The sequence below is a fragment of the Sylvia atricapilla genome, chromosome 1 (assembly GCF_009819655.1).
Source record: "Sylvia atricapilla isolate bSylAtr1 chromosome 1, bSylAtr1.pri, whole genome shotgun sequence".
Taxonomy (NCBI): Eukaryota; Metazoa; Chordata; class Aves; order Passeriformes; family Sylviidae; genus Sylvia; species Sylvia atricapilla.
This window is the reverse complement of record NC_089140.1, coordinates 56610962-56633255: the sequence shown is the minus strand read 5'-3', so window position 1 is coordinate 56633255 and position 22294 is coordinate 56610962. Positions and strand designations below refer to the sequence as shown.

The following is a 22294-nucleotide window of genomic DNA, read 5'->3' as shown; positions in this document are numbered from 1 at the left end:
CAAGTATATACATGTGTAGAATACAACAAGACTACACACACATTTATGTACACATACACACACACACATATATATATGTATACATATACACACATATATATATATACATCCACACATATATATATACTGGAGTGAGTAATGATTTTCAGTCCCTTAGATTTGGGATGTCCACTTAAAACTGTCTGAAAGGTGAAGATTTTCAAGTGCCACAGATGTCTAAGTGAGGCACCTGACAATAACGTGTTTTTATCGAGAAATGTTGAAGGCTATTCTGACATCCAGTAGTGTTCAAGAACGCACATGCTATTTGAGTACAGGCTGTGCTACTGAATTAATCACTCTGGTATTCCACAGTGAGGGTATCAGAATGATTTTTTAAATCTTTCTTTACACTGGGGCTGAGCAGTTTCACAAAAGTGTCTTTGAAATTGAGGAAAAAAATAGAAAAAACATGATGTGTGTATTGATGTTCAGTGTTTTGTAGCCTAAGACAAGACGTTTCTAGAGGATGGGAACATCCCAACCATGGTAAGAAGAAATTATTGTCAGTAAAAACTTCTGTGGGAAGATTTTACTTTTGCTCTGGATGTTGGTTTGCCTCACATGAAAGTTGAAGACATTCAAGATGGTGAAAGCATGCTTCATTCGAAATAACGAAAATGACAAATAATAGATATATCAAATCTGTGTGAAAAGATTTTATAAAATGTTTGGACTTCCATCAGATAACTGCCAACTTACAAATTTTTCAATTTAAAATTGGAATTCTGAAAATGTAATTTCTTTGCACAAAATGTATTTTTTTAAATTAGAAATGTTTTCCAGGATCTGAAGGCTAGGATAATTAGTAATCAGTAATTAGTAATACTTACCTCTGTGTTACAAAAATTTTACACTGTTACCCCCCAAAAACTCATGATATGTGTGGTAGTGTAGACTGTATATGATAACATAGACCATTGAATATAGAGAAGAAAAAAAATAAAATAATTTAAGACCCTTGAAATCAGTCTTTTTTTTCCCTGCAATGTGAAAGCTGTTCAGTGAAATCTGCTAGGTCAGTCAATAATTTGTGGCTGCAGCACATTCAGGCTACAGGACCAGACTCAGAGCAGGTTAGAAAAATGTGTCATATGAGTACAGGTGTGGAAGATGCTATGCAGTTAGCCTGGTTTACCTCTTTCTTTGGCTACTTTATGTGCTAACATGGACTTTGTCTACCTCTGTCTGGGTACAGATTTTAGGTACACTTCCAGTACAGATTTATCTGTGTGCACCAGACCAGTGCAACAGACAGCAAATGATTTTATTCAGGAGTTAATAAGTAGTTTTTGGAAAATAGAATGAAACAACCTTCAGCAGAGGCAGGTCCAACAAAGCTCATTGGATGTCCCTTCTTGGAAGGCTGGAGAGTTACTTCTGCTTGGTACCTTTCTTGGGAAGGGTTTTTATTTCCCAGCTGGTAGTCTTACTGTATGATTTAAGAGAGCCTCCCTTTTGTGCCTCTTGTTCCCTGCCCCAGTTGTTCATTCCTATTAAGAGTTAAGGTATTGATATTTCTCTGTGCCTTTGGTATAGTTTTTGCACTGACTACAAAGGCAGAGCACATCTCTTTCCACATCCTATGCACTGCTCAAAAAAAGTCCCTTCTTCTCTTTCTGTAAGATGTTGGATACCAGATCCTGGGAAGAACATCTCTGGGGGTAGTCCTTTTCTGTTTATAGGCTGCTGAGAAATGGAAATTTTCTAAATGCTCTGGTATGCCAGATACCCTGATACTCCAAGTCTGATGAAGAGCCTGGCTTCCTTCCTATTCCATTTCAAGGACTTGTACAGTTCTTGCATCTGTAAATCATAAACATTTGGCCAGAAATTTCCTTGCCTGTGTACCACAAGGTGGCTAGGATGGCATCATGTTTGAACAAGAAGAAACTCACAATGAGGCTCACAATACAAATCATGATTTGTATTTCAGACATGCAGTTCAGTCTAAGCATAATGCAAACAGGAGTTTTGTGCTAAGATTTTATTTAACTAGTTGTCTTTCTACAGATGAATATTTAATTGAAAACAAAGTTTATTGAAAAGTTTCCTCAAGTTTTTTCTGGCTGGTTGACTGAACCCTTACGCATGCAAAAATTGAGAAAAACAGATGATGTGAAATGTGTCTAACAGTCATCCTAACAAAACAAACCAAAAACCCTAAAAAATATCCCACCAAACCAACTGTGGCCAGTCCTTTGAAAAGGATGGATTTACTTTTACCTTAGCATGATCCATCTGTTTAAAATTTTTTGGTAATTTTTTTACCAGTTTTGTGGCTCTGTGGCTTCCAAGAGTGCTAAATGAAAAGGATTGCTGCTCAGCTGCCTTGCATCCTTTCCTGCCTTCTGGCTGTCTTCATATGCTAATTGATCACAGGTAAACAGATGAGTGTAATCTAATTTCTGTCTGGCTGAATTCCTTCAAATTCTGCTGGCCAAATAGAAGCTTTCTAGGAAGTAGATTCTGCCTTGGGCTGCTAAAACAGGGTATAGGTGACCTGATGGTCTCTTCCAGAGCAGTGCAGGTAACAGGAGGTGCTTAGTTCTTGCATGTTTCCCTCCTAATATGGACTGAAACACTGAATTTATAATCCACCTCATACAGGATTGCTGTGTAGCTGGCAGAGAGGAAAAGGTATTTCCAAGTTCAGAGTTTGTCCTCTGGAGGTGCCTTTCCCTCTTTTAGCTAAAGTATTTTAAAAATTATGCCCATCTTCAGTTCAAGAAAAGATAATAATTTCAAGTAGGAAGGACCAGGTTTATGTTGCTTCATGCTAGACAGTTTCTTTTAGTCTTGTGAGATATTTCTGCTTTGGCTCATTCTTAAGTGTACTTTTGCAAGATATAAATCAGGACTATTTGGGGAGTATGCCAAAAGCTTGTGTAGCACAGAAACTTGTACTGTCCTTCCTGTATCTCTTACATAAATCTAATGACATCTGTAATTTAAACTTTCAGGAGTAAAGAACAAGTACTTAATAGATCCTGAATTTTTCCTGTTTTTAATTTAACATAGGCATTCTAGTTGATACAGATCTAATTTCCATGTGAAAGATCAAAGAAATAAATGCCTGTGGTCTTTGTGAATCTGTTACCTAAAATGAATAATAAAAACTCATTTCAGGTGATCTGGACAAATCATAGTCTTAATCTTCAGCTGAGCCCAAGGAGACTGTAAACTTTCAGTGTGTCTGTAAGGAATGTAAGGACAGATTATGTTAAGTCATGTTGGGAATACATACTGCAAAGAACAAATTATGGAGAATTTGTTAGCCAGTGAAACAGAAAAAGTACATTTTTCAAGGAGACATAAATATCACTTGTCTGGAAAATAGCATTTAAGATCTAGATAGACCTTTGGGGTTTGCTTCTTTTTTTCACAATACTTAACACAGATGCAAACTGTGTAACACTGAATCGGACTCAAGAGTATGCAGTAACTGGGGGGGTTTCTCCCTCTTTCAAGGATTTATTAATTGAATAAGGTACAAGTTTTCAGTTTTTCATCATGTCAGAGAATGTGGGGAGGTAAGCAGCAGGATGTGTAAGAATGTCAATTGGTGGTTTGTGAGAAAATCTGTCTCTCTCACTCTTACAGGCTTTAAGGATGGTAGCAGGAAGAATTTGCTGATACTTTGTTGTCATTTCGGATTTTTTTTTTCAGTAAATATTCATAAGTTGCAAAAAGTGAGAAGGCTTTCTTGAGCAAGATTATATTGACTGAAGCTCATTTTATGAGTTTGGTACTCTTCAAGTCTCACTTGCCTCAGTCATCTACTTTCTTGGACAAGTGAATAAGCTAAGGATACAAGGGGGGAATTGTACTATTTCTGCTAAAGCTAAAAGAACAGATTTAGTGCCTAGGCTTGTGCATTTACACAAAGATTTATCTTGTTAGTTCTGATATAAACAGGGATGCACCTGAGTTGACCAAAACATAAAAAAAGGTAGTACAAAGGGTAACACTATTGTTTGAGTTTGACACAATTGACAGGTTAGGGTCTCCAAAAGAAATTCCCCTTAGTTTTAACTTCTCCCTTTTCCACTAATAAGGAGAGACAAATACGAAGATATATAAGTGGAAACAAACAAACAAACAAACAAAAACAAACAACAGTTAAAAAACCCTGTTTACTTAACGAAAACAGCAATAATCAAGAAATACGCAGGCAAACGGTTCGATGCTCGTGCACAAATGCGGAGGACATGCCCTTGATTGTTCCGGGGAACACGGACAAAATGGTGGAGAATGTCTTCCCTGGCCCGCGCAGCTGAGAGAGAGAACGAAGAAAACAACACGGCCAACAAGCCTCCGTTGTTCCGAAACTCCCTCCCCGCCCTTCGCCAAACGAATAACCAAAGGGGAACAGGGGCAAAAAAAATCTGGAAAAACTCTTTTTGTCCAAAAGCAGTCAGTGCCGCCGTGCTGTCCGCCGCACGCCGCCCACCAAGGGCTGTCCCTGGCGCGGGGCGGCGGCTGGAACTCGTAGAGCGGCTCTGGCCTCCGGCGCGGCGGCTGCGGGCAGCAGCGGGCAAGGCCCTTCCCTCCCTGGCAAATGGCTTACGGCAGCGGCTGAAGGGATTTTGAAATGCTTGAGAGTCGGGAAGGAACGGAACAGAGTGCGCCCAGCTTCTGATTCCTATTTTTAAAGGCACGAAGCACCCCTACCCGTTTTGTGCACTGAAGTAAAACACAGAGGTTCTGCTTCCGATTGCAAGCCTTAAAGAGACAATGAACAAACTTCTACGGGTTGATGTGGAGAAAACTTTTGGGTCCGCTCTGATGCTAAATGCCGCCTACTATCTCTGTAACTAGGACAACTGTTGATTTAAAATGCTATGTTATAATATATTTTGCTGAGATTTTTCTCCTCTGTCTCTATCTCCAGACATGTAGAACACAGGCACCTACATGTGAGCTGGGTTATACACACTCATATCCTGTCCAGTCAAAGCATTTCCAGTGCGTGATTCATCTGGCTTACTCCAGATACTTTCTTAAGGGTTGACTCCCAAAGTGGTTATTTTCCTCTTCTGACTATTAATGGGAGTCCAGACATTTAGCTCAAATTTAAGTGTTTTTTTTTTTTTTTAAGGAAAGGCTAATTCAACCTTCTTGTATAATTTCATTGATTTGGAATAATAATTGTGATTTATAATTGTGCATGCAGGTTGGTCAGGACAAAGGAAGCTGTTCTTTCCATAGAAACCACAGCCCATGCATTGTTCCTCAAGAGAATGAAAATATTTTCCACACAATATTTGCTTTTTTCACCAAGTCTGGCAGAAAAGTATTGGTAAGAAATGATACCACTTATGGCACCACTTGAACATACAGAATATTTTACAAAACATTTTATATGATTTTGCATGAAGATCTGAAGCAGATAGTTCATTATGGAGCATATATTACAAAACTGATGATATGCTGGGGGGACATTTAGTGGTTGCAATTGTCTGGTTTTTAAAAGTAAATATGAAGTTTCAGGAAGTGCAGTAGAAAGGGATTTAGCTGACATGGCAGCACACACTTGGTTATCAGAGCCTTTGCTTCCACATGTTCTGTCAAAGGCATATAGGGGCACTGTACTTGGTGCCTTACCCACACAAAGGCCTAATGTGCAGCTGCCATCCTATTCCTTCCAGTCCTGAATGGTTGCTTGGCTCAGCAGCTCTGTAGAAGAAATTTTACCTGGCTTGCTTTCTTGCAGGCATCTGTATCCAGTTATCTTAAGGTCTTGAAAGTTGCTATTTCAATGCAGAGGTGCTGTGTTATAGCAGTTTACTATATAACTTAGTTTTCTGGTGTGTTTTCTTGGTTTTGTTTATCACTGAATTTTTACCTCCTTTGCCTAACAAGTTTTTCCATATTTCCTGTAGGACTGTGAGGGATCAGCCGGATCTTGTTTAACTGTACACTGCAACTTAAGCTCGCTACCTAAAGCAGAGTCCTGTGATATAAATATCTACATGCTGCTGAATACTGAGATACTCAAAAAGGTACGTGGTCTCCTTGTAGGTTGTCTTCAATGCCAATTTAAGTGTCCTTATGTGAACCAATGAACTCAAAACTTTCATTTCTGCCTCTCTTTACTAGTGTGTGAAAAAAACCCCATGGTATAAAAGAAAGTGAATCTATTATTAACAGTGTGTATGGAGGTATTAATCCTAGTTTTTACCCATTATCCATTAAGATGGAAATAAATTTAGTTGAGAAATTTATACATTGAAAAATGACAAATGAAATTCTTATTTGTGTGCATGGTGTTAAGGCTAGAGATTTCTAAAAATCGAACTGATTTCTGAAAGTTTCCATTCTAAAAAATATAAGTGAATGTAAACTGTGAACAGCTAGGTATTATCTTTCTGTGTAAACAGAGATATGGCAGTATTTTTTCATTTTTACTTCAAATTATTATTATTATTCAAAGAAGATACATCATGACCACATTAGTGCTGAGCTTAACATTTATGACAAGAAACAAATACCTGCAAGTTAATTTCTGTCTTTGAAGCCACCAAATGAGACAGCAAATCTTTTAAATTTTTTGTGGTTTACTGCATTTTGACCTGTTTTCCTTTACTTACAAAAATGCTGACTCTAATTCTGTCAAGATGCTGTAAGGTTATGAGAGAACAAGATAATTGGAGGAAAAAGCTGATAACATGAGCCTATTAAAATAAACCTGTGTTTGATAGTTGTTAGATTAAAAATGTCAGAGAGAGCCCTTATTAGAAAACAAAAAGTAATTAGTTGCTTTTTGCAACTAATTAGTTGCTAAAGTAATTAGCAGCCCTGAGCTTTTCCAGTTGAAACCAGTAAGTCTGTTAATGTTTGTTTATATTTGAAAACAGCAAGTACAGGCAAGGCCTGAAGTTTCAGGTATCTGTCACATACTTATAGAAATGCTGAAATATGTAAGCAAGTAACTGAATGCATGCAAAATATGCTTCTGCAAAATTCAGACTTGCGAATAGCCAGGATTGATCCCATCTGCTGGCTCCCTTCTAAGATTACTTTTAGTAACACTCCTTTAAAAGATATACAGTATTTACACGTTTGAGTATCACCAGTGCATGCCATTTTCTACTTATTACATACCCTTCCAAAGGCAGACCACATAAAAGTGACTAGTTTTTGAGTTGTAATGGCATCTTATTGAAATACACCTGTTAAAATGCACCAGGCATTTTATTGGAGAAATATGTATTAATGAGAGGAATTGTACAGTGAATAATTAAGATATTTGCCATGCACAGATTCAGATAAGAAGGTCTGGCCCTGGGATAGATTGTAGTTTATCCCAATTTCCTGTATGTAATTTTTCTGTTCACTTGAAAATCAAGCTGGAACATTTTTCATGGTTAATATTGAGCCTGTTTGTGTCATTGGAAATATTCTCTCTTGCTTTAATGGTAAATGTGGGTAACATTAACAGACCAAATACAAAGTATGTGTTTAAAGTCTAACATACCTGATTTTTTAATAATCTGAAATAATGTGCTCGGGTATATCTGTCTGTTATGAGCATAAAGTATATTTTTTCAAAGCAGAGTTATAACCAGGCTGGTGCTTAACTGCCAGCCGAGCCTTCACTAAGTGTTTTTTGGGTATATTTATTACACTGGCAAATGTTTGATGGTTTGATGGACTTTTTTGGCAGGGGGATTGGTGCTTTTGTTGTTGTTGTTGTTGTTGTTAAGTCCAGTTCTTCCTCTTTTTGCTTCTCAGGACAGTTCATCTGTCATCCAGTTTGTCACAAGGGCAAAACTGCAGGTGGACCATGACCTCAGAGTTGTGGAGGTGCCCAATGAGAGCCCAGAAGAAAAACTAGTGAGTACACAAACCTGAAGAGAAATGCTTCCTTATCCCAGTGGGCTGAAAAATCATTGAGAGCTCTATACAAACTGGCGTTTGTACCTGGGCTAGCCCACAAGAGTCCCCACACTTTGTCTGACTAGATTAACAGTACTGTGAACTGTTTTTGTGGTTTGGCTCTCTGTGATAACCATGTCAACAGAGTGAATGATGTTATGTCGAACCAGTGTGATCTGTGTTGTACTCACTAAAATACTTGTGAGGTATTAATGCAAAAATTAGGTGTAGCTTCCTGATTTAGGGTTACTATTTGCTCTAATCTAATTCAAATTTCCCTTGAAAACCTAGAAGAGACTTGAAACCTCAGCGATGTCTTTTTTCACATGTGACAGAATGAAATATTTAGAAGTGTTAATGGTATTTTGGAAGCTGTGAAAATGCTAAAGGGTGTATATACATTCAGGAATTAATTTAACTTTTTTTTCTTGTACTGAGCTGGTAAAAATCAAGTATGAGCTGATGCCACATTTTGTGTTGGTCTCCCTCTTCCTCCTGAGTCCTCTGCTCCTCCTGTGTCTCCTATCTTTTTGGTGTCATTGGTCTTCCTGCCTTTTGTTGTCCAAAAGTCTGGCTGTTCAGTGCTCCTGCTGTGTCTCAGTGTCTGTTCACCTGGCTGGTGCCACACGGTTCAGAGCCTCTTGTGTTGGGCTCCTACAAAGGGCTCAATCTACGTTTAAATTGGCATCTCTGTCTGCAGCTTGCAAACCCAGCTACTTGCACCAGATGTATCCCGCAACAATCGTGTTTGTAACTGTAGTCTTGAATTTCTATTTCATTAGACCAGTCAGAAAAAGGAATTATTTTATATAACAGGAACTTCTTTTTTCCCTTCTGTTTTATTTTCTTTGTCAGGTTTCTGTACCATTCTATGCAATAGGCTTGGAAGTTAAAATGAAAAACATAGTTAGCCATTGCTGGGAATGTGCCTTATAAGTGTCCTGCAGTCCTAAGTGTTAATACATTGCTTGGCCTCTCCTTAATTCTGCAGCTTGCATGCAAGCTCTGCTGTATTTCATTCTTATCTAATGCTTAGAGAAAAAAAAGAAAATAAAAGTAGGCAAAAAAATGGATTCTCCTTTTCCTATTCTCAGAAAGCCTTTTGCCAAGCCTTGAATTGCATTATGCAGCTCACTTTGTGTGTTAGGAAGCTGTCTTAATCTTCAAACGAGCTTGCTTCCAGTTCCTGGGAAACCCTAGCTGTAAAAGAGCATCCTTTACATGTTGAAGCCATGCAACATTAATCTGTAGTTTCAAGTCTTTTCCCATATGAGTGCCATTTCCTCTCTGCTTTGTCGTATTTCCAAATGCCAGCTTCAGCATTGCTGTGTGTTTTGCACAGGGTCATGTCCAGGCCAAAAATACAAGATATGGCTTGGCTCAAGGTATTAATTTTTCTGTGTTCTCTTCTTGTGGAATGCATAAGGGAAGAGTAGTTGTTGCAAGCTGCAACTATTTAGCTGGAAATAGAGACTTGAGAAAGAAAATGTCTTCATTCAAACTCCTCTTTACCTTTTTAAAGCTCATCTTGTACTCTTCATTGACCAGAGACTGCTGTACTATATCCATTTGGACAGCAGCTCCATCTGTACAGTTGTACATGGACTTCCTATGAGACTGTTTATGACAGTGTTCCCTAACATTTCTTAGACACTTTATCATGCTAAGGTTGAAAAGGCCTTTTTGCTTTCTATGGATAAATGTGGGCTTATTATCGTATTTAAATGGTTCTTTAGGACCAGGTACCATTATTTCAATTGCCACTTTTACATTATAGTGTACAATATCAGAGTGCAAACTCTCTGCAAAGAAGATGAATGGAGACAAGAGACAAATGGAAAAGAAAGGCTGATATTTTTTATGATAGTATAAGAAATACCAGTGGACCACATATAAACACCAACTCTATCAGAAACTTCAATAGACAATTTGTACAGAGATGCAAAAGTGTATGTGAGCTTCTGTAAGTTGGGTAGTAGGCTGTCTTTGAAATTAACTCATTTTTTAAAAATATTTGCATTTGTGCATCTCTCAGAAACATTTTATCTGGATTTGGATATGATTTTATGTGATTTGTAATTATATATATATTTTGGTTCTGGTTACAATAGGGTGTTTGAGCTGTTATATTAGACAAATTACATGAAGAAGGTGATGATAGTTTGGATTTGGCTCTGGAATGACAGCAGTATTAACATACATATATATTGTCTGAAACAGTCATATTTTCCAGAGGCATACTTTATTTTCTTCATCATATGAGTTTCCATGAAGGTTTGGCTCTCTTCTCAATCTGTAAGCAAAACCAACAATAAGTTGAAAGAGAACAAGTAGTCAAATACCAGATCAAAGAATCCACATTTTCTGGTCACTACTTGTGTGCAGGAAGAAGAGGAGTGCTCTTTAAGGAGCAAAAGGACTGCCTTTGGAAGTGTGGAAGAAAGAATTAACTGGATTTAGCTACAACAAAACTATTCAAATGCCTCTGAGTCTTCCTTTATTGAAAGTGATGGAATGCAAAGCTGACTGCATGAAAAGGCAACCCCAGATAAAATGTATGCAAGTCCTGCAACACAGTGACTTGTAGAGCTTCAGGCCACTGTCTGGTGCTATTCACTTAGTACAGGTATGCTCCATCAAGCCTTTGAACCTTTCCTGCCTTCAGGATAGAGTTCAGTGGTCTTTTATTTCCAGCTCAGCCACTCTGGGTTTAATGTATATGCCAGCTAACCCAAATGTTACTCTGTTCCCTATCTATGTATGCCCCAAATTGTTACTGTCTCTTTATGACTTCTGTAGCCAGAAAGTAGAGCAGGGAGGTGGTGCCCAAGGCTTTTATGAAGTTGGGACACCCAGGCATGTATCTCTCTCCCTGTTTGACTTGCCTCTTGGCCTCTTCTTGCCTCTATTTGCAACTGTAGCAAGGGGAGAATCTGCTTTTTGCAATCAGAAACTGTGTCAGAGTGAATTTTGCAACACCTGTGGGCAGTACTAATCCTGAGCTGGTCTGGTGCCAGGCCACGGGTCATCAGTACAGAAAGTCTGTTCTTTCCTTCTCTCATCTTGGGAGAAGGGACCCAAGGCAGCAACACCAAAACTGGCAGAGTCCAGAAGGCGGCAGCAAGCAGCAACACTGATCCCACACATGATGGAAATTCTTATCTGTCACTAGAACTGCTTCATAAGTTCCAACCTTTGTGGTAGGGTTTGCGGCCATTTTCCCTTTATCTTTAGAACCACACACTCAGCTGTGGTGGCCAGCATCATAGGATGGGTCGCTCTGCAAATTCTAGTTTCTCTTTGTCTATGGTGGGGGTTGTGAGATTTAGCAATTTTGTATCTAGTGATAGTTTACTGGGTTTTTTGCCTGCTGCTATTTTGCTTGCTAGTAAACCGGTATTTTTCCACTTACATCTACTAGTTTCAGTTTCTTCTTATTGTTGGAAAGGGGGAAAAATCATTGTATAGTGTTCCCGGTAAATTGTCTTAAACCAAGACAATGCAACGCAGGCCAGTGGTTGTCCTCCATGATTATTTTTTTTCTGCTCAGAATTTAGGTATGCAATGATAAAGCAATATATTTGGGGGAAAAACAACAGCTAAAAAACCCTTTCAAAAATTAAGTTTATGGTTGTGAAGACTTGGACTCTTTATATGCATATCTCTATGCAAAGAGATTTAAATGTGTATTCATGAACCTAAACTTAAGCTGTCTTGCCTGCAGCATGGAGGCCTCCTGACTTTGGCCTGTTCTCCATGTCTGTGTTGAAAGGAGCAGCCTGTGGTACTGGACAGTGTTCATGATTGTGAGAAGCTATGCTCACTATTAAAATTTCAAAGGTTTATTAAACCTTAACAAAATATAACAAAAGACAGAATAAGGAGAAAGAGCAGTGCTGGGAGCATGGAATTAACTGCCACGTGCTCACTCACAAAATGGCTGCTCCACCTTTTATACTCCTGGTATTGCATAAGGTAACCCTAACCCCTTCCCAAAGTCTGTCAGTCAACTCTTCTTCGCTGTCCATTGGTGGAGATCACTTTCTTGCAACTTGATTGTGGAGATCAGGTGTTGCCATTGCTGTGCCTCCTAGTAAAAAGCCTGCCCTCCCTCCAAACGCCCCAACTACCAAGGGCCATCTTGTTACAGCAATACAAAGGGGAGGATGAAGAGGACTATGAGGAGAACATATAATAACTTAACTATACATCAGTAAAACTCCCCTTAACATGCACATAATATTCATCTCTTAATTGTGAGAGTCAACCATCACATTACCTATCTATAACAAACCCTCCTTTTCCTTTTCTATAAGTCATTTGTTCAAGCAATCAATTCAATTTTGATGATCCACTCCTACTTCTCTTGAGTGAAAATTTAATTTTGGATGAGTCATAATAGCATCTGTTGATGTAGATGAGGACAGTGGGAACAGGAAAAAAAAACCCTCAGGTTTTAAGCACAGTGATTGGTGCAATTAGCTGAACCTGGCAAGAGGGAATCACAGAGGTCCGGTATGGCTTTTTACCCCCATCTACTCACGCCCATGTGGTTGCTACCCATAGCAAGTGTATCTCAGTGGCAAGTACAGAGGCCAACTCAATCTTGCCCTTCAGTCCCTGTTGTATTCCACTTGTCAATTGTACCCTTATTGGATTTTGGAGAGAAAAGACAGTCAAGGAACGATAGAGGCCCAGTACAGCTTCCTTGCCCCCACCTTACCATGCCTTTGGGGTTGCTGCCTGCAGCAGATCTATATAATCTTCTCGGTGGTGAACACAGGGGCCAACCTGGTCTTGTCCTCTAGTTCTTGTCCTATTCCGCTTGTCCTAAGTGAACCACCCCAGCACCTCCCCCTGTTCCCCATGTACTTCCCCTCAGCAGATACTTGCAGTCACCATCCATTAAAAAAGGCAATTACATCAATAACTGGTATGGTTCAAATTCCTTAAAACTGTTCTTGAGCTGGCTGGTGGAAGGTGGACTCTACTTTTCGGATGTCTTGGTGCTTCTCTTGGTCCCTGCTTAAGAGTCAATCTTGTCTCATCCAGTCTGGATATTGTAGTCTTTCTTTGGGTTCTTCCACCAGGCCTTTAATTCTGTTGATGAATCCATCCTTGCTTTGTGGTTTGCACAGCTGATTCAGTGGTGAGCAATACCTGAAAGGGACTTTCCCACTGAGGGTTAGAGGCTGATCTCTCCATGACTTGATCATTACCCAGTCTCCAGGATTGACATGAAGTCTGAAGTCCAGGGTAGTAGTTTGAGGAATCAGTCTTTTATGCCTTAGCCCTTCTAAGGTCTGCACTATAGGCATAACATATTTTCTGGCATTGGCTTCCTCTTCCTCATAGATAGCAACTCTCTGGGGCGAGATCAAAAAGGGTAGTCCAAACATCACTTCATAGGGTGAGACTCCTAGATCTGACCGGAGCTGGGTTCTAATTCTTAACAGAGCTAAAGGGAGGATGTCATTTTATCCATGACATTTGGATTTCAATCATCAGCTTAACCAGAGTTCTTTTAAGAGTTTGATTCAACCTCTCAACATGACTGGTACTCTGCAGATTCCGTGGAGCGTGTAACTCTCATCTTACCCCCAGGGCTTGAACAACTTGCTGTAATATCTTAGATGTGAAATTAATTCCTTGGTCTGATTCAATCCTATTCACCATCCCATATTGGGGAATGAGTGATTCCAGAAGGGGTTTACTAACAATACTGGCATCGACTTTAACAGTGGGCACCACCTCTACCAAATGGGTTAAGTGATCTGCTATCACTAGCAAAAATTTCCACTGCTGTACCTGGGGAAGCTCTGTAAAGTCTACCTGAATGTTCTGAAAGAGTCGTAAGACTAATTCTTGCCCTCCTCTGGGCAAGAATTTTCCTCATGACTTTTCTATTCACTTGTTGACATATCACACACTGTTCAGTTACTTGCTTAGCTATTCTAAAAATTCCTCTGCAGCCCCAGTCCCTTAAGAGCTGATTGCTCAGCGTACCTCAGTGTGTTGTACCATGCATGAGTTCTAGAATTTTCCTGGCAAGTGGTTTATTTAACAATTGTCTCCCATCCAGTAACCTTCACTTCCCCTCATTATCTTTCTTTGCTCCTATTCTAAGGAGTTCTCTCTCTTTCATCCCACTAAATACAAGGACTTCCTGCATTTCTCCCATAGGGGTTAACACTATCGTTAATTTTTCCATTCCTGACTCAGCCGCATCCTTGGCTTCCAAATCCACTAAATTGTTTACCCATGCCTCCAGAGTCACTCATGATGTGATGATCCTTTAGCATATACTACTGCCACTTCTTCTGGTAATTTTAAGTTTCTAATTTTTCTTGAGTTTTCGTGAACCAGTCCCTTCCCCTTTGAATTTAATAGCCCTCTCTTTTCAAATCCTTCCAAAGGTATGCACTACCCTAAAAACATATTTTGAATCTGTGTACACTGTTCGCCTTGCTTGTGTTTATATTCTCTGAGCTTTCTTTAGGGCATATAACTCACATGCTTGGGCTGACCAGTTGGAAGGTAACATTCCCTTTTCTATGGCTTACAAACCTTCATTGATTATAGCATACCCTGATACCTGGTGCCCCTGGATTATCCTTGGAGATCCATCAATGTATAATAACTTTCCCCCTTGGAGGAGTTGATCCATTAGGTCCTCTCATACCTTAGTTTGGTAGTTAATAACCTCTAGAAAAGTCATGCACTAGTCCTTCCACTGGTTCTCCATACAAAAACTGGGCAGGATTAAGATGGCTATCTGTGATTAGCTCTAAATCATTATCTGTTAAAATGGCTTCATACCTTAACACTTGGGAATTGGTGAGCCATTTCTCAGCCTTTTGACTTAGGATACTCCTGAGTGTAGGGTATATACTTAAAATTTTCCCCCAAAGATCAGTTTTCTGCTTTCTTCTACTAGTAGAGTGATCGCTGCCATTGCCTGAAGGCAAATTGGCCACCCTTGGCTGACAGGGTCTAGCAGTCTTCGTAAACAGGCTACTGGTTTTCTGGATCCTCCCCTGTCCTGGGCCAGCACTCCATGTGCTACCCCTTTTTCTACATCCACCAATAGAAAGGTTTGTCTAAGGCAGGGGGACTCAGCGGCAGTGCACTGACTAATTTATGGTTTAAATCTTCAAACTTTTGCTCATCCTCCTTTTCCTACCTAATCTCATCTCCTACTAACTTTTCATGTTTGATGGCCTGAGTGTACCCTTCAGTCTATAGCCTACAATATCCTAACAAGCCTAAAAATATTCTAAATCTCCTTCTTAGTTTTTGGCCATGGGAGTGAGACTATCCCCATAATTCTTTCTCTTGACAAATTATATGTCCTAGGTATTTTACTTCATGTTCTACAAATTGAAATTTCCCTTACAATACTCAAAATTCTTGGTTTCCTAGAAAATTTAATAACACTATGGTGGAATCCCAGACTTTCTTTTCCCCCTCTCCTGAGAGAGGCAAATTATCTACATATTGGATAGGTTTCATTTCAGGTGTAATGGAGAAAAGTTTTAGTACTTCTCCTAGTGTTTGTCCAAATAAGTTGGGAGACACTGAAAATCCTTGGGGTAACCTTGTCCACTGAAGCTGTTGGCTTTCTTCCTGAATTAGGGTCCTCCCATTCAAAAGCAAATATATCCCTACTTCCCTCTGCTAATGGACAAGCCTAAAAAGTATCTTTTGGGTCTATCACACTAAACCACTGGTGTGGTGGAGGAATACTATCCAATAGTGTATAGAGGTTGGGCACTACCAGATATCGATTCACAGTTCTTTTATTCACTTCCCTCAAGTCTTGGACAAGCTGGTAAGTTCTGTCTGACTTCCTTACTGGCAATATGGGTTTATTAGGGGGGGATGTAGATGGTTTTAAGGTCCCTTCTTCAAGCAAGACTTGGACCACCAGCTGCAATCCTCATCTCCCTTTGATACAGGTTTACATGTGGCCAGAGTGTAATGAGCCCCTTGAAGATGTATCAAGTGTGAGGGTTGACCTGCAACCTCCCAGAGTGGCTTAACAATATTGCGAAAGGGCTCCTTGGGTGTGTTTTGTAAAGCAAAGTGTTAATAAAAGAGAAAATAAAAAACCATGCGGAAACAAAAGAACAAAAGCCATGTGCAGGTGCCAGAGAAGCATCTGACACCTGACTGTGACACCCCAAAAAGCACTGTGCACCTCTGAGCTCATTCTTAAATATACAAGGATCAAGGGGGGACAATTTGGCTTGCTGCCAATAGAAACAACTACAGGTTTTGAAAAATGTTTCCAAAGCCCAGCCAGTGTACCTACACTGGCACTGACCAATGCTGATGAGAAGGGCACAGAACTTTCTAGCTGGGCTTCCTTATATGTCCAGAGGTAAACCAAAACTTTTTTTCTTAATTAGAATCATTTGCTTGGGTGTGGAAATGCCTTGCTATGTTCCTTCTTGGGAGAGTGGGTATTGTAGTACCCAAACTGGACAATTTTCATCAATTTTTCTTATTACTATAGGATTCATGTTTAATTTACCTCAGTTTCACCATCTTGCCCACACTATTTAGAATTTTGTCCTCATCTTTCTCTCTTAAATGAAGAAGCTTAGCTACCATTTTCCCTTCCTCTGGGAACAACCCAGTTCCCAAATGCATCTGTAAATTCTGTCCCAATAAATTGCACTCTGCTTCTGGAACTAATAGAACATCCCCAATTCGTGTTTTATTTGTCCCTTCAAACCTTACTTGCTTTAAAATTAGTGCTTAAGACTCTTCCCCTTTTGCAACCACTACATGCATGGTATCTTACTCTTTTCACATCCCTTTGGAATTTTACAAACACAAGTTCTTTTAGCCTCTGTGTTTACCAAAAATTCAAATTCTTCTTCCTGGGGACCTATTTTTAAGGTTATCGAGGGCTCCTGATGGTACTCTGTGCCCAGGAGGTAGACTCCTTGAACCCTAGTCTTCCATCTTCCCTTTTCACTGGTCCTCATAAACCTTCAGATCCCTTTCCCTTTGGGGGAAATTTTTCTTGGTATGTCCTTTGTCCTTACAATAGAAGCGAGTCCTGTCCCAAGGAACCTTATCCTGTCTTTGACCATTCTCTCCCAATTGAAGTCTTTCTTCTTTACAGAGTCTGTTCCTTACATGCTGATTTTCTTCTCTAATAGCAGTTACTATTACCCTGGCCTTTGCCTTGGCCTTCTCCTCATCTCTCTTGATGTACACCTTCTGTGCCTCTCTTAAGAGATCTTCCAACCTGTAGCAATGGGGAATAAAGTGACATAGACCCCCGTATGCATCCAAAGGAGATCACTTTATTATAGAACTCCTGCCCTTTTTATACCTTTAATCTCTCCCCAACATAACTGAAACAAAACCAAGACCTAACAGAACAGAAAGAAGGCACCCATCGTCTGGCCCAGCTCAGTGCTGCTGTCCACAGGCTCTACAATCCAATCACCTTTCTGCTCATACACTGTCCATGTGTCCCTCCAGCCAATCACAATCTCACTTCCAGCTGAGTTTCCCTCACTGGAGATATTCCAGAACCATCTGGATGCAGTTCTGTACAATGTGCTCTAGCATGACCCTTCTTGAGCAGAGAGGTTGGACCAGATGGCCCACTGTGATCCCTTCTGTGATTCTGTGAAATCCCTGTTAACATCCCATTTATAGTAAAAAGCAGTGTGTAAATCAGCTATATTCAAATTCTTCCTCCAGAAAAGCTACTATCTTAACCAGCATTAAATTACCATGTGAAACTGAGATGAAGGATGTCTGAGTACTTCTTTACTGCAACACTGAGAGAAAATATAGTGACTTACTTTCTCTCATCTGTGGCTGTTTGCTGAGCTACATGAGCTGATGGAAAGAGAGAGATGTTTGTTAGTGGGATCTTGAGAGGCTGTCCTTCTCCCATCTCCCACTCACAGAAGAGCTGTTGCCTGCACTCACTCAGGATCCCCATGGCTTTCTCTGAGGCTTGGAAATCTGTATGTTGGAGAACACAGAGCATCTCTGGCCCCTGTACCAGTGCTGCCATCTCCTTTCTTTTGCAGCTTTTTCTTGAATGCTTACCTTCAAGATTCATAGAAATTGCATGGTATTGCATTGCCTTTTCTGTCTCATAAATGAAGCTGTTTGAACAGGGTTAGCAGTGAATGAATATTTTTAAGTGTCTTTCATTGACCTTTTATCTTGGGATTGGTGATTCTGTGTGACTATAACTCCTGGATTTTCACCTTTTAACAGTTAATTTTTTTTAAAAAACATTGATTTAGTAGTTCATACATACAAAATGGTTTTGGCACTTTCAAGCAAAGATGGTGGAAGTGGTTTGTGAAGGAGGGAGGAAGACTAGCTACTTTGTCTTGCAAAACAAAGCCAGACAAAGCAAATCAATTACCTTTAAAAAACACTCTGCTGCCTCTGCATTTGCTAGACATTTGTCTTGGTTTAGATAGACAGGTATCTGCCAGGGAAGATTGGATTTTCCCTTGGAATGTAAGCCCCCCTCCTTCCGTTTTCCTAATTATTATAAATCTGCAATTAAAAGGCTGTTAGGCAAACATTTTGGGAATAAGTATAGCAGTTCTTTACTAGGGATATTAAAAATACAAATGTAGCACAGAAGAATAAGCAAGCAAACAAACAAATAAGAAATCCTAGAAAACTCTGAAAGAGTCAGAAATACAACCTGACCCCCTGTTGGTCAGGGTGTTGGGAGCAGTCCAAAAAGTAAGCCCTCCTGGAGTGGCAGATGTGGTCCTGTTTGAAGTAGCAATGATCCTGTGGAGCCAAGAGTCCAGACATAGGTCCGGTCTTCCTTTGGGAGTCCCATGGAAACACTGGATGTCTGGTGAAACTTGTGGCTCCTTTTTATCTAGGTGAAGATGGTTTGTCTCCTCCTCCCTGGGTAGAGCATCTCACAATAGTATGATGTAATGTGTAATGTCATTGGTGAGCTTTAATGGCCCATTAACAGAAGATATTCCCATGAGGGTAGTGAAAGAATAAACAGAGATAAGCAACACTGCCCCATCTGATCAGAGATAAGCAACACTGCTCCACCCAGTTTTTAACAGCTGGCTTCTTATCAGAGAAGGCATTTAACCCCTCCCTAACAGATAAAAGGAAAAAAAATCTCCCCAGCCGAGTTTCGGCCATCCCTTTCTTTCAGTTAACTACCCTTTAAGTATCCAACTTGGTCTCCTTGGTAACTTACGGGGGGGAAAAAAATTCTTTAGAGCGAAAAAGAGGCAAACCTAACCCCCAACATTAAATTGCCAAATTTAACACAGAAATAGCCCTCACTGAGGAGAGATGTTTTTGAGTTTTCCACTGAGGAACTAGTTTTGATTGAAATAAGAGGCTGAAAATTCACACAGTATGTATGAATAATGTAATCTGCTCCCATTGTCTCCTTGAGACAGATGGGGGGAACGCTCTTTGTTGTCCGTATTTCCCTCCCATACACGCTATAGAAAAAGAGAGAACAGCTCCCAGCATTTCCAGAAAAACCCATGACTACATGTGTCCTTGTCTCTCACACAAAGTGTCTTGTAAAGCACAGCAGGGAAGATTTATATTTAATAGTGATGTATGAGTTGTCCAGCTTTTCTTGGGGAAAAAGTAACTAACAAGCAGTCTTGGTTTAAAAGACAAATATCTGCCAAGAAAGGTGGAAGCCTTCCTGAAATGCAAAGATGACCTCTCCCTCCAAATTATTGTGACTTCAAAACTTTCAGGGATTCCAGGCAAGAATATGGGAAAAGAAATAACAGTTCTTTACTAGAATATATACATGTAACAAGACAGAGCAGACAACAACAACGATGATTAAAAAGAACCCTGCTGACAGACTTTTCCCACCCGTTAAGCTCTTTCTCCTTTGGTGTAGTTACAACCACAACAGGGCGATGGTGACTCAGGTGAACCAGAGAAGGTGCAGTACCCCTCTCATGGCTTCAGGGGACACTCTGATGCAAGAGCAGGACCTCCTTGGTCGTGGTACTAGCAGCTCAGGTAGAGAGAGGGGGAAAGGAAAAAGAAAATTATTACCCCACATTCAGATCTCCCTGAGGTACACATTGTACTGTTCCATCTTCCTGCATTATCCACCATGTATCACCCAGTCCTTGAGCAGAGACAATTCCACGGATGGGTTTGCCTGTACTCGAGGCAGGGTTGATCCATACTGTCTTTCCCAACAAACCTCTAACATGGGTCACTGGGGCTTTATCTCCATCTACTATATTAAGGAGCTGGGACTGAGCAGGACCTGCTCGGTTGGTGGAACCTCAGGTGTTAACCCCAGGCACCCACGCGAGTGGTGATCGGTCTTTGCCACTGCTAAGTGCAGCCAGTACACACTAGGAAGGAAGGCAGGGCTTTATCATGATGTTGCACTACCATACAGAGAAGAGGTCCAGCGAAGGCAGCTCTGGCTTCAGGCATCTCACCACGAAGTGGCTTCAGGGAGGGGATGGGGGAAGGAACAATTCCCCCAGGCACCCATATGCATTGTGCTTGTCTCTCTCAGTGCTAGCAGCTGGTGAAGTCTCAGTCAATGGGGCAGCCAGGATTTTCTCTCTTGCAAGCAACAGGCTTACAAGCAGATGGCAGGCAGAGCTCCATGGCAGCGTTGAAACCACAGTGCAGGAGAGGTCTTAGGTGAAAAAACCCCACTTAACTGTCTCTGCTCCCAGCTGGGAAACGACTACTCCCACCCAGCTAAGAAACTCCAAATGCCTGTTCCCCTCCCCTTCCCAAAACTATTTCAAGGGTATATCAGGGTGCTTGTCTACTCCTTTTGTTTCTTAATCACTGTCTATTCACCTAGAAAGCCACCCCCAGCATCTGCCTGACAACAAATGGTAAGAAATTCACTTGAGAAAACCTAACCCACAGAAACTGATCATGAATGTTTCTGTGTGAAGCATCAGGGGGTTTGGCAGGACCAGAACATGAAGAGGAAGAGAAGCCATGCAAGATGTCATGCCAATTCAAACCAATCCAAGGGATAGATTTTCTTCATGCAAAACTTTGTGCACATTTGGTTGTTAGGAAATTTAATCCACGAGCACTTGAGGTTTATGTCCAAAAAGAAGACAGAGGGACTGTTTTTACTTTATTTGAATAAAAAAAGAGGCCATGGGGCATCTCCCATGGGGTGTCTCAAATTTTGGAGGATGCAGCCTCTTATTCGTCCTAATTTCCAGGCCTCTCTGTTCCCCTATTGGCTAAGGTACTTGAGAGGTACAGACTTCCTGGAGTGGCTAGCACCTAATTATCACCTTTAATGTATAACCCCCCTTTTAATTTTTAATTCTTATGGAATTTATGGGTTTTCTCCATTGCTTCTTTTGTCTTTCAACAGCTAGTTTAATTTATCAGCAAACCTACAGTTTGTTACTAAAGGCAAATATCTTCTTTTCCATTCATCAGTCAGTGGAATCCTTTCCATTGTTTCTTTTATCTCTCAGTGCTAATTTTATCTAGCAGCAGACTCACTGCTTGTTTGTAAATACAAGTCTGTCATTCCTCTCATGATGGCCCAGCACCTGAACAAGCTCAGTGTTGGAGGCTGGCAGGGTAAGTTTTATGCTGGAGAGGAAGCTGATATTATTTGGATCCAACAAACGACTACTCAAAATCCACTTGAAAGCTTTGGGTCCTTTGGGAAAAATTGTTGGAAAGCACTAGATTAAGGCTGCATTCCCTTTTTGTTTGACAGATTAAATATGATCAGTGAGGCCACCATACAATGTGTTTAATAAGATAAGTACAAAACAAAACAATACAACTTCCAATTCTAAAAAGATCTTTTTCTAATTGCTTTGTAGGTGGTCTTTGAGGCTTTGCACAATCTGGAGCCTCGTGGTTATGTTGTCGGATGGATCATTGCCATCAGCTTGTTGGTGGGAATTCTCATCTTCCTATTGCTGGCTGTGCTCTTATGGAAGGTAAGGTAACAGATGCAACATAAAACCGAAGCTAATCCCAGGGGGAAAAAAAAGCTGAAATTTATCCTTGCATTTAATATCCATTTTCTTTAGGAACTGAATAATTGTCTATGCCATTACAAAAGTCGTTAGTCAGCAAAACCAATTTAATATACAACCTTTTGTGAAGACATGAGGGGAACAACGAAGTAGAAAAGAAGGGAAAAATAGGGGGTTTTAGAGCCTGGTTATTAAAAGTTGAAACCTCTGATGACCATTTCAGGACAGTGGAAAGTCTCTCTTAGAAATGTACTGTTACATTACACTTAGATGTTAGGACTTTGGGTGTGAACAGGATGGGACTACTGCTAGACGTTCCTGGAGCTTTTATTGCTGCATCAGTCTCATAACAGGGTTTTAGACAA

General features: G+C 40.3%; 1 protein-coding gene across 1 annotated transcript in view; it reads left to right on the top strand.

Moving 5' to 3' along the window:
• The window catches only part of LOC136363757 (integrin alpha-9-like), a 210587-nt gene that overhangs the window by 171848 nt on the left and 16445 nt on the right, over positions 1-22294 (top strand). The window contains 4 exon segments of the mRNA XM_066323225.1: positions 5216-5341; positions 5925-6044; positions 7777-7878; positions 21771-21890. Of these exon segments, the coding sequence (XP_066179322.1) occupies positions 5216-5341; positions 5925-6044; positions 7777-7878; positions 21771-21890 (468 nt within the window).